Consider the following 13,815-nt stretch of genomic DNA (forward strand, 5'->3'; position numbering starts at 1 on the left):
TTATTTTTCATCAACTCTTAACAAGTGGATATGTTTCAAGGTAACAGAATTTGTTAAATACTGGAAATACTTAGTAAAAAAAAGAAAATATGTACTAAACCTCCTGGAGACCAAATATTAGTTAGCACTTACTGGACATAGTAGAGAAACCCTCAGGCTGGTTGTAGCTATTTCACTGTCTGGATCCGCAGTCAACTTCTCTTTAACTGACATTCATCAAAGAAAAAAACAAACAAAAGAAGTTTGTTAAAGATGTATCATTGATGCAACACAAGAAAAAGAATGAGAAACTTAAAAAAATGGCACTAAAGAATAATCTGCTCAATTATTTTCCAATCAACTGAATGAAAAAAAAAATTTATAGTTTATAATCTCTACAATAAGCAAAGGAAGGAAAATGACTGTATACCTATCTATAGACTGACTACACTTCCTGTAAGCTTCCTATTTCTCACCGACAAAACAAAAGTTGCACTGCACTAACATAAAAGGAATTTATATAAGCAGTTTAACATAGTCAAATGATGGCAGACCCTTCTTTTATAACTCTAAGAAACTGGATAAATATTTTCTTTTAAACTATGACAATATTATTTTAAAAGAAACTAATAAAAACTATAAAACATGTATAAATGTTTACAAAGCTCAGATAATAAAAATATTTATTGTAAACATATTAATCCTAATTTCATATTGTAAAAAGAAAAAAAGTTCAACTGCCTTTTTTAAAACCATATAATTATTTGAGTTTTATATTTATTTACCCATAACCTGATAAGTTACACTATCTTGGGTAAGTCAATCCTCCTCTCTGAGATTAATTTAACTTCTTGGAAAATAACAACCACACTATATAATCTCTAAGTCTTCTCAGTTCAAATTTCCTGTGGTTCTTAAGAGAGGCAGCACTGGTAATTTTACTTTTAAAGCTATTCTGTTACTCTTGGTCAGTTTAATACAACAAGGATCTTACACTTCTCATCTGCAAACCAGTGTGACATTCAGGTTACTTCTGAAACCCCTAGAACGTCAACTAAACTTCAACACAGAAGTGCGACAGAATACACCTAAATATAATATTCAAATAATTTTAGAAACTGTTTCACAGTAACTTTAAAGTCTATATGTGTAAGGGGGCCCAAGCGGAGTAGTTGTGGACATAGTTAATCACAGAATTTCAGACCTGAGGCACAACTGATTGTGACCAGACAGTTGACTTATAGATGGGTAGAAGCACAGATATGCATAGATACACAGAGAGAAGAAAAGGGAAAAGTACTTGGATAAAGAAGAATAATTTCAGAACAGATGTCTATGAAACTAATAGCCATTTATAAGAATTAAGAATCCTGCCTTTATTAAACTTGATGAGCGTATTTTTTTTGAAGTGGTCCAAATCTTAGATACTCTATACAACTGTCTTCATAAACTAGTGGATCTCAAGTAAGATGCACATCAGAGCTACCTACAGAGCTTTCTAATTTATAATTGCCCACTGAATCAAAATGGAGAAGAGGGATACAAATGAGTAGTTTTTTAATAAAAAGTTCCAGATGTGATTCCGATGACATACTAAAAAGTAATTTTATGGCCTAGAAATTCCGTAAATTTAAAGTCTACTTAACTTGTAGGCTATCACATCTAAAAAGGCATACAATCCATGGATTTTGTCTGGAAAATAGTTATCACATCACGTATGCTAATTAATTATATAAGTAAATTATGAAAAACGTGCTTTTGCCATTATAGACCCAATCTTAATCCTTTCTTAAGATACATTTAATGAATAGTATCTGCTTAAAGGTGACAACTACCATATGATAAATGTGGTTACTAACCATTTTACAACCACCCCTCTTAATACCCACACAGCAGTACAAACAGCAAGGCAACAGTAACTGACTTTAGGTTCTGTCTATACGAAGTTCAGCGTTAGTACTCTGAACAGAAATGAAAAAGGAGAGGCAACCTGAGGCAATGGTTCAGAGCAAGGAGTCTAGAGCCAGCCTAGGTTATAATTCAGCCTTAGTCACTTTTCTGTGCCTCAGTTTCATCATCTTGTAAATGAGAATAATACAAGTAGCTCATAGCATTGTTTTAAGAATTAAATGAGTTAATACAAACAAATGCTTTAAAATAACAACATTATTCTCAATAAATATTAGCTATTGAGTGGAATGGGGAGGGAGGTGGGAGGGAGGTTCAGGAGGGAGAGAAAAAATATTAGCTATTGCAACAAAATAAAATATGATTTGCACGTTCATTTTCTTTCAGAGGTGAAAGATTTTTCTGAAATTATTTTAGAATCAGTCTGTCACTTTCTTTTAAGAAAAGCTTTGCTTTTTCACCTTTGCCATTATAGATTCACTCAATCCTTTCATGTAAAGATACTTTTTGAGGATCTTGATTTAATTGAATTTAACCTAAAGATCAAACTGGAGAGAACTGACATCTCTCCAGTAACAATACTGAGTGTTCTGATCCATTAACATGATGTATCTATCCATTATTCAGGTCTTATTTTAGTTACTCTTACCAGTGTTTTATAGTTTTCAGCATACAAATCTTGCACGTATTCTGCATAATATATCCCTAAGTACTTCATTTTTTTGATGTTACAATTTTTATAAACTGACCATATAAATTCACACATTAACTCAAGTAGCTTTTTTTTGGGTAGATTCTTTGGGATTTTTTTCCCTACACAATTATGTCATCTTCAAATAATTATTATTCATTTCTAATCGGTTTCTTTTTTCTTACATTATTGTGCTGGCTAGGATCTGAAGGGCAATGCTGAACAGACATATTAAGATATTCTTGCCTTATTTTCAATCTTAGGGGTAAAGTTTTTGCCATTTAATATGATATTAGCGAAAGGCTTCTTATAAAATACCCTTTCATACATTAAACAACCCCCTTGTCTCTACTTTGCTGAATTTTATCATGAATGGATATTGAAAAAGTGACCAAAAGCTTTTACTGAATCTATGGTGATGATCATATGATTTGTTTGTTTTTTTTTTTTAGTTTGCTGAGGTGAATTATAATGACAGATTTTTAAAAATATGTAATGACCCTAATATCCCTGTATAAACTATTTGATCACTATGCATTACCTTTTTATATACTATATTTAATCAAAACAATTCTGAAAAAGAAAAAGTTGGAGGACTACCTGATTTCAAGAATTACTATCAAGCTTTAGTTAGTAAGACTGTGTTACTGGTATAAAGATAGACAAATAGGTCAATGGAAGATAATGAAGGAGTCCAGAAATAAATTTATATACCTATCATCAATTGGTTTTTGACAAAGGTGCCAAGGTAATTAAATGGAGGAAAATTTAGTATTTTTGACAAATGTTATGGAACAACTGGGTATCTATATGGGGAGAAAATGAACCTATAAGTTTACTTTGCATCACATACAAAAATTAATTTCTGATAAATTGTAGGGACTTCCCTGGTGATCCAGTGGTTAACAATCTACCTGCTAACGCAGGGGGCCTGGGTTTGATCCCTGGTCTGGGAAGAGCTCACATGCCCATGCAGTAACTAAGCCTGTGTGCCATGAGTCTGTGCTCCACAACGAGAGAAGCCCCTGCAATGAGAAGCCCATGCACTGCAACCAGAGAGCAGCCCCTGCTTGCTGCAACTATAGAAAGCCTGAATGCAGCAGTGAAGACCTAGCATAGCCAAAAATAATGTAAAATAAACTGCAGACCTAAACTAAAACAATAAGACTTCTAGAAGTAAAATGTTTGTGATCTTGGATTTGGCAAAGATTTCATTGTATACAAAAAGCATAAACTATAAAAGAAATGGGAAAAATTTGAAGAGCCATTTCATCAAAGAAGCTGGAAGGATGGCAAATAGGCACATGAAAAGATGTTTAACATCATTAGTCATTAGAAAAGTGCAAATTAAAACCACAAATGACATATCACCTACACAGTAATCAGAATAGCAAAATCAAAGCAGCCTGACAATACCTACTGTTAGTGAGAATGGGGAAAAACTCAAAATCTCAAATCTTATTGGACAGAATGCAAAAATGGAATATGCACTTCATAGGAAACTGCCAATCTCTTTTCCATACCATTTACCCTGTGACCCAGCAATCCTAGTCCTGAGTACTTACCCAACAGAAATGAAAACGTATGTTCACAAAACTGAGATATTCATATGCAAAATGTAAATGTTTCCAGCAACTTTATTCATAACAAAAAACTGGGAACGATCTAAATTTCCATCAACTGACAAATGGATAAACAAATTACAGTACCAATAAATGGAACATTATTCAGTAATAAAGAGCTCAAACTACACAAACAAACCTAAAAGGATTATACTATGTGAAAGAAATCAGAAATGAAAGGCAGGGGGTGGGATGAATTGGGATTAACATATATACACTATTGATATTATATATAAAATGGAGAACTAATGAGGATCAATTGCATAGCTCAGGGAACTCTACTCAATGCTCTGTGATGATTTAAATAGGAAGGAAATAAAAAAAGGGGGGATGTATGCATATGTATAGTTGTTTTACTTTGTTGTACACTAGAAACTAGTTCAACACTGTAAAGCAATTATACTTCAATAAACTGTGTGTGTTAGTCACTCAGTCGTGTCTGACTCTTTGTGACCCCATGGACTGTAGCCCACCAGGCTCCTCTGCCCCTGGGATTCTCCAAGAAAGAATACTGGAGTGGGTTGCCATTCCCTTTTCCAGGGGATCTTCCCAACCCAGGGATCGAACCCAGGTCTCTGGCATGGAAGGCAGATTCTTTACCATCTGAGCAATCAGGGAAGCCTTCAATAAAAAATAATTAAAAAAAAAAAAAAGGCTACATGTGGGACTTCAAATATCTGAAATTCTGGAAAAGGAAAAGCTACAGAGACAGAAATCATATTAATGGTTATGGGAAGTAGGGGAGAAGAAATGAGACAAACTGTGAAGGTCCATAGAGGAACTTTCTGGGGTGAAGAATGTTACATGTTTTCATTGTAACATGTGGTTCATGATTGCATATACCTGTCAAACTCAGAATGGACACTTAAAAAGGTGAGTTTTCACTGCTTGTAAACTTCAATAAACACAACCAAAATATTGAAGGTAGGGGATGGGAATCACTATGTTAAATTTCAGAAGAAAGTATGGAGGAAAGACAAAGTAAGTAAAGTATTCATTGTTTGTGGGCATGGGAATGAAAAATAAAAACAAGACATGATATTTATCCTGCTGCATCAACCAACATGTGATAAGCCTTCCAGGAGTTCAAGTTTCCTTGTGTCACTGTGAGCTGCAGCAGTAACAGTATTTTCCTTTATGACCCATAATAAAGTTACAGTTAGCCACCTTTAAAATTAATCTTTGAAAATCCCTGTTGTCTTGTGCTATGAGAGCTGGCCACTAGTCACATGTGGTTTTATTTAAATTTAACCAAATTTAAAATTCAGTTCCTCAGTCGCACTACCACATTTCAAGTGCTCAACACACACATGGTGCTGGGGCTACCACACGGGACAGGACAGTGCTGATACAGAACATTCTATTAGTGCTGTTCTAGATTAAAAAAAAATTTTCTATCCTTTTTAGACTTTTAAGGCTGGAAACAACTGAATATATTAATTAAGTCCATCACGTTCATTTTATAAACAAGAAAACAAGAGGCACAGAGATGTGATCTTTCATTCAAGATCTCTTCTCATCAGTTTACTTAACGGAAGTCTTAGGGTCTACTATGTGCCAGACCCTGAGCTAAGCATTAGGAATTCAAAGAAAGATAAGATTAAATTCCTGCCTAAAGGGATTCATAATCTAGATGGGAGCAAAGATACTTAGTTGAGAGCATCTCTAATGCATTGTAATGGAAACTAGCTGAAATTCAATGCATCAACTCTGGGGGTTCTGAGATGCCTCTGGGAAAAAGTGAAACACGCAGGATAACTAGAATTAGGCAAAGGAGGTAACAGGGAAATGTGAGTCACAGAGAACAATACTGACACGGTATAGAGGAAAAGGAAAGAATTCATTATCTTTGGAATATAAAGAATGAGAGAGGAGTGAATACACATGACATCAGAAAGTAATAAACAGATGCCACACCATGGAAACTGTATGTTTACGTCATCCTAACAAAGTTAGTTGTTTGTTTTTTTTTTTTTTTAATTTTTAAATTTTTCTTTATTCTTGGCTGTGCTGAGTCTTTGCGCCGGCTTTTCTTCAGTTGTGCTATATGGGTTTCTCCTGTTGAGGAGCACAGGCTCTAGCTATGCAGGCTTTAGTGTTGTGGCGTCCAGGCTTAGGTGCCCCATGGCATGTGGGATCCTCCCACATGGGATCAGGCATTGAACCTATGTCTCCTGCATTGGCAGGTGGATTCTTTACCACTGAGCCAGGAGGGAAGCCCTCAAAGTTAGTTTTTATTCCACTGGTGTTAGCAAGCCATGGATTGCAAAAAAAAAAAAATAGGTAAGTTTAGGTCATATTAATCATTTAGATTGCTATCAGAAGAGAGATAGGAAAAGGGGGGGGCCAAGAAAGGAGAGGAATATATAATTCAAGAATAGGTTTTTGAAATAAACTTAGGATATAAGAGCTTAAATGAGGTCAGTGATGGTAGGGAGAGAAAACTGACAAGAGTTGAGAAATATTTAGGGTTTATGTCTGATAGAACTTGTGAGTTTTCACTCCTTGAATTAGAGGAAACAGTGGTATGTTTCAGTGAAGACAGCTACATGTATCTACATTTGAAATTCAGGGGAAGGTCTGGAATGAAAATATTTGTTTGGGAGTTGGTGCTAACTTAAACCACAAAGGTGAATGTGATAATCTCTAGCAAAAGTATGTAGAAAAGTGGACCAAGGACAAAAACCCAGGGAAAACAAACATTTAGGATGCTTCCCTTTAGAGAATCCATTGAAGGCAAATGACTGAGAAGAGAAACAAGAATTTCAAGGGGAAAGTTGTTAGCACAAAATGTAGCAAAAATACCTAAGTTATAAACTGAAAAAACAAACTAAATTCTGCAATCAGATTGTCACTTGTGATATCTGCAAGAGTAGTTTCAGTGGAATGATGGGAGTTAAAAGTCGACAATGGTTTGCCTTGAGGAGGTAGAAAGGGAAGTGTCAACTACTCTTTGGGGAAACTAGGATGAGAATGGAGGAACACAGGTTCCTAGAGAGTACCCTGCTTTTGTATTATTTAAAGGATGCAAAAGACTTGACAGTGAAGGTTGACAGAAAGAGCCTGTGGAAAGGAAGGAACTGAAAATACAGGACAGAGAGCAGACAAGTGAGCAGACAGGCCTCGTAATACTGTTTGTGGGCATCTCCATCTGAATGCCTCATAGGTATCTAAAATACCAAAAGTCCAAGGATGGACTCTGATCTTGCTCTTGCAACCTGATCTTTTCAACACTGTTTTCCATCTGAGTAAATGGCACTACCATGTAAGCTGGTGCCTAGTAAGAAACCCAGAACTCCTTCTTCATTTCTTTTTCTTCGCTCCCCACACATAACCACTATTCTCCCCTTCAACATCTCTCAAAACATCAACTTCTATTTTCATCATTATTACTCCAGTTCAAGATACCATCTCTGTACAATTGTGTCTCTAACCGGCTCACTTACACCAGTCTAGCCCCCCTTCAATTCAGTCTCCCAAGTGATCTTTTCATTGCCCATATCCGGTCATACTGCTCTGCTTAAAAATCCTTTAAGGGTTTTCTGTCATTTACCTTTGTATCACCTATAAGAACTCACTGCATGGCTCTCTCTCTGGCCACTTTCCTCCTTTGCTCTCTCCACTCCAACCCCACTAGCCTTGTCTCTTGATATATTCTCCTATCTTGGGGTTTAATTCCTCCTCATCCTTATAATCTTGCCTTAAACATCACAGCACCAGAGGACTATGTTCTCCTGCTGTTACCTCCAGAGTTCCCTGTCTTTCTTCTTTACGACACATGTCACAACTGTAATTCATTAATGATTTGTACAATCATCTAATTTTGTCTTTCCCATCAGACTGCAAACTTCTCAAGGATGCAGAAACAGCATGTTTTGCTTAATACCATGTTCTCCTGTGCCTGGAACACAGTAGGCTCTTAAACAATTTCTTGACTGAGATGAATCAATCAATAGATTAAGATTGGGCAGGAAAAGGGACATTTCCTCCTGAGATTGAAGAGAATAAATAAGGATGAGTAAGAATGAAGTTATGGTGACATTAAGGAAGAAATGGACAATTTAGAGAAGTCATATAGCACCAGTTTTCTTACACTGACAGTGTGTTGAAAGAGAGGGAATATTGTTTAAGTATGGCCAAGGTTTAAAACGTCTGCTCAGGAGAAAAAGAAGCGGAGACAGGAGCCTGACCAAGAATTAGTAAAGGACTCTTTTGTGATAGTTATGATGGGAAAACTCTACATGAAGGTAGAAACCACAATACAAAAATCTACTAAATCAAATGAACCAGAGAGTGGATTTCTCTGTGAAAAGCCTAAATACTATTGACTTTATTTCAGGAATAATGTCTGATTTATTTTTGCCAGTAGAATTTATTGATAAGAATGACTTAAAATGAACATATTTGGAGGTAATTAGATCCTTCAAAATATCTGAGATATCCACCAACATTTTCTTCTGTCAAGTTGTTTCACACAATCTTTTAATTACATAATTAATTTGCCAGGAAAGTTACTTCTTTAGAGATAGCATAAAGGCAAACAATCTGTTCTTTAGTCAATCAGGACAAATGTTTTATTGGTAAGATCCAGTGAATGTTTTGTTGGTTCCCCAGGCCAATTAAGATAAGACATAAAGTGTGACAAAAATTCTACCCAATCTCCTACTATTCTCTACTTCCAGGATGCATCAGAGATGAAATAAACAACTTTTGAGTTAAGTAGCTTTTCCTGCTTAACAGTGGCTAACAGTAGTTTGTGCCAGTAAAGAAACTCTAGGCTCATCTTTCCACTCCCCCTCCAGATGGTGCTACAGCTACAAGTGGAGAAGAGTTTACGCTTGAACAAAGACAGCTTGCCTCACTATTACTGTTGTGCCACTTAATAGCTTCATCAGCTTTTAGCTTTATTTCCTGGTCTGACCTCTTCCACACAGGCTCCCATAATTTAATAATACTTTCTGACTAAATGAGAATCTAATACGATGTGGCAAAATACCAAGATTCTCAAGAGAATGACTAGGAATGGAGTGTGAAAAAAGAAAAATTCTTCTCTTCATGTTCCTTCAAAGCAGGTGTCGGTCCCTTCTCTACTTTTAGGTCCCTCACTATCTCCTTGGCCTTGGCAAATGGTGCTTCCACTCCCTTAGATATCAACCAGACCTCTAGCTCTCCACTGTCTATCAAGGAATGCCTACAGAGGCATTAGCCACCAGTGTGCTCCTCTTGACTCAGAATATTTGCATTTTTAAAAAAGCCTCTTTAAAGTAGAAAAATCCTTCAATGAACTCTTAAGGGTATACTGATATTCAGAGGTAGTGGGATCTTTTACTCTGGAATGAAAACAGGTTAGAACAAAAATAAAAGCTATGCCACAAAGGGAAGCAAGAGGAAAGGTGGTCTTACTGCTTTAGTTTTTTTCCTATCAGAATGTTCCTAACTACAAATCTGATAGGGGCTCCATTAATCAACTCACATCAAGAACGTCCTTAACGGGTAGCCATCTAACCTTCATCCGTAAAAGTTTTGTTTTCCAAGGGCCCATCTCCAGATACTAGCAAATTCATTTATGAAGAGTCTACCTCTTATAAAGAAGAGAATAAAGGAAGAACTTAGCTTACTTCTTTGGAAAGGCCGTCAACCTCTGGGCTTAACCCGCACTGAGGCCAGAACAGTCTAGTCGCACCTTTCTACCTCTCAAGTTCAACAGAACAAAAGGAACGATGCTTTCCACCAAAGAATGCAGATTTTGAGGAGTGTTAGATTATCACATGGTATAAACTTCTTGTTACAGATGAGGAATGAGCAACTCAGAGGAGGTAGACTGACTTTCCAAGGCCACATAGTTGACTAAAAGCAGAACTTATTTCATTATTTTATCTACCACCCCACTGACTTTCTTTTTACTTTGTTAATGCAGGGATGCTGTCATCACATATCCTTGGATGTTTTTCCTGGATAAACCCTAAATACACAATAATTGTTGTAAAATATATGCCAAGATTTTCTTTCTATCTTTTAGAATTCCTGAACATTTATTTTTATGAAGCTTTGGTAAAATGTTCTGTGTTTACATACTGATGTTACAAAGTTAATTTTAAGATCAATAAAATATAAATTATACAATATAGGTCATGACAAAGATATTAAAACTTTTTTTTTGGCCATGCCATGCAGTATGTGGGATCTTAGTTCCTCAACCAGGGATAGAACCTATGCCCCGTGTAGTGGAGGCATGCAGTCTTAACCACTGGACTGCCAAGGAATTCCCTAAAACTACTGTTAAGTCTTGAATTACTCTAGCTCACAAAACAAGGTTTTCAGTGTTTTAATCTACTGTGACAAGCTCTAGTAAAAAAAAAAAAAACAAAAAAAACCCCTAAAATTTCTTGAGTTGAGAAAATACTATTCTAACTTTTACCAAAATAGTTCAGCTGCATAAATAAAACAAGATTATCATACGTACTTAAAGCTCTAGAATGATCCGGGTTCCTTATTCCCTTTGCTCGTAACCTCTGAAGAAGAACTGTTGAGGACAACTGTTTTACAAGATACACTGCCATGGAATAGTTCTGGAAAAAAAACAAAACAAAACGATGTAGAAAACAAACATATGTAAGTAAATAGGTACATCTACTTTAATCCCAAAATGATAGAGAAAGAAAATTAACACCTGTTAAAACCCCTACTGTGTGCCAAACACTATCTCAGGTGTTTTCATGAATGGTAATTCACTTAATCTTAACCAAAAAGCTGCTGAGGAAAACGAAGTGTAGAGAAGTAAAAGAATTTGCCCTAATTTTGCAACTTCCAAGAGATAAAGCTAGATCTGTTATGCTTCTGTATTACCTAACTACCTATGCTTGAAGCTAACCATTTTAGGCACTTTTGTAAAAGAACATTGTTAAAAATAAATATAAACCAAGGCCAATAAGATGCCAAAGTCATCATAAACCATATTTAGTAACTAACGGTAGCTATTCAAAAAATTACAAATTAGATTGGTAATTTATATCATTTAATCTCTCTCTATGCTTTAACTAGTTCTTGAAAAGACCCTACTTGGGCTATTACCACAATAAGTAGAGGGAATGCTAAATATTCAAAGAGAAGCTGCTGGTTTGGCAAGTGAACAGATGAATATCCATGACCAGCAGAGGGATTACCCAGAGATGGAAGTAGGAAAAAGGGAAGAAAGAAAAAGTTGATCAACAAGGCAAAGGAAAGGGTACATGACTGGATAAGAGGAATAAAAGAGGGCTGAAGCTTATGAAGGGTAAAAGAGGTAAATAAGGAGGCCCACTTTCCACTTGGTACTGGAATCAAGAAGATCAAGAGACTGGGAAAGAAGCAAAAGGAAAAATAATTATGGCCATCTTCTATTTATTAGCTATAGAGAGCTTTGTATGCACTCTTAATGTATACTATCCACTTCATTTAAACCTCAAAGAAGGCCTGTAAGAGATATGTAGGGCAAGTACTTTTCTAAGTAAAGGACTGATGCAATGGAAGCACACAAAATATTTTTTAATTTAAATTTTAAAAATGTATGTAATCTGCTCATGATCATGCACCTGCTTGGTGACAAAGGTGGCACTAGAAATCAAGAGGAAAGAGTAGGGGTATCAAGACAAAGGACTAATGGCCAAGGCCAGAGTGGCTCTCTATAGATCTTAACTTCACACACCATTTGATTTGACCCTCCTAACCTAGTCCAATGTACATTCCAACTTTCATTTATGTCCACTCTCTGGAAAACACATTCCCCTCTTTTGGCAAGAGGAGAATATATCCTATAATACCCTCTGGAAGGTCACATTTTCATTTACAGTTCAGAAACTTATTGGTGTTCACATGTTATACATTTTCTGGGGGTGGGGGGAGGGGGTGGAGTACCAAAGAAGCTAATGTGAGAAGGATAAATTAGGAGTCTTGGATTAACATATACACACTTCTGCAATGCAGGAGACCCTGGTTCAATTCCCAGGTTGAGAAGATCCCTTGGAGAAGGGATAGACTACCCACTCCAGTATTCTTGGGCTTTCCTGGTAGCTAAGACTATAAAGAATCTGCCTGCAAAGCAGGAGACCTGGGTTCAATCCCTGGGTTGGGAAGATCCCCTGGAGAAGGGCATGGCAAACCACTCCAGTATTCCTGCCTGGAGAATATCCATAGACAGAGAAGCCTGGCAGACTGTAGTCTATGGGGTCACAAAGAGCTAGACGTGACTGAGTGACTAAGCACGGCACATGTATAAAATATATAATCAACAAGGACCTACTAAATAGCACAGGGAACTCTGTTCAATACTCTGTAATAACATAAATGGAAAAGAATCTGAAGAAGAATGGATACGTGTACATGTAAAACTGAATCACTTTGCTGTACACCTGAAACTAACACAACATTGTAAATCAACTATACCTCAATATAAAATAAAAGTTAAATTAAAAAAAACTTAGATCTAATTTACTTTCATTAGGCATTTCCCTGGTGGCTCAGACAGTAAAGAATCCGCCTGCAATGCAGGAGACCCAGGTTCAATCCCTGGGACAGGAAGATCCCTTTGAGAAGGGAATGGCTACTCACTCCAGTATTCTTGGCTGGAGAATTCCAAGGACAGAGGAGTATGGCGGGCAACAGTCCATGGGGTTGCAAAGAGTCAGACATGACTGAGTGACTAACACACTACACACATCCTTTCATTAATAAATCCCATAATTAAACATAATTAGTTTTAACAGTCTTTCTAAAAAACTTCATTTATTATGGCTGTGCTGGGTCTCTGTCACTGTAAGCAGGCTTGCTCTCTGGCTGCAGTGAGTGGGGGCTACTCTCTAGCTGCAGTGCATGGGCTCCTTGTCGAGGTGGCTTCTCTCATTGCAGAGCATGGCTCTAGGGTGTGTGGGCTTCAGGAGTTGCGACTCCCGGGCTCCAGAGCACAGGCTCAAAAGTTGTGGCTCAGCAGGGATCAAATCCATGTCTCCTGCATTGGCAGGTGGATTCTTTACCACTAAGCCACCAGGCAAGTCCCAAATCTTCTAATTTATTAATGAGGAACAAATAACTTAAAACTTGCCAAAATTTTAGACTGACAACAAACATACCAATCTAATATAAAACTAAAAAGATTCTTTTAGGAAAAAAAATCCTATTCATCTTTATTATTTGATTAATGCTTCAAGTATGACAGAAAGTGAAGAAATGCTAATTAACACTGTGAAATCAAATACTCACAGCCTGAGTATTCAGAATCACCTAAGGTTTTATATAGATTTTTAAGGAGAGATCAAGTAGGAACCACAGGTACAAGTGAAATTGTATGTTCACTCTATTTGAAACACATAACAAGCAAAAAAGCAAAGAGATGGTCGGCTGTTAACAAACACCACATATATTGATAATATGGAATTAAATTTTATATCACATGAAAGATTCAGTAGCAACTCCCCACTCCAAAACAAAACAAAACAAAACACAAAACACCACCTTCATAGTGGTATAGTATCTCTTCTAGGTGGATGGTGTCATACTATTCCAGCTACCCCTTCAAAGTGCTATCTAACTCCAACTGCTGAAATACACTGCACTATACTAATGCTTTTGTTAAACGCTCTT

At 36.5% G+C, this 13,815-nt stretch overlaps 1 protein-coding gene across 5 annotated transcripts in view; it reads right to left on the reverse strand.

The window, feature by feature from the left end:
- PIAS1 (protein inhibitor of activated STAT 1) overlaps positions 1–13,815 on the reverse strand; it is a 127,922-nt gene that overhangs the window by 25,766 nt on the left and 88,341 nt on the right. For all 5 annotated transcript variants that reach the window (XM_086322821.1, XM_086322818.1, XM_086322817.1 and 2 more), the window contains 2 exons: positions 10,664–10,769; positions 133–206 (listed from right to left, as the gene is read on the reverse strand). In XM_086322821.1, the coding sequence (XP_086178947.1) occupies positions 133–206; positions 10,664–10,769 (180 nt within the window). The remainder of the gene's footprint in view (positions 1–132; positions 207–10,663; positions 10,770–13,815) is intronic.

The sequence above is a fragment of the Bos grunniens genome, chromosome 10 (assembly GCF_055505025.1).
Source record: "Bos grunniens cultivar Pamir isolate PY7600 chromosome 10, Bosgru_T2T1.0, whole genome shotgun sequence".
NCBI lineage: Eukaryota > Metazoa > Chordata > Mammalia > Artiodactyla > Bovidae > Bos > Bos grunniens.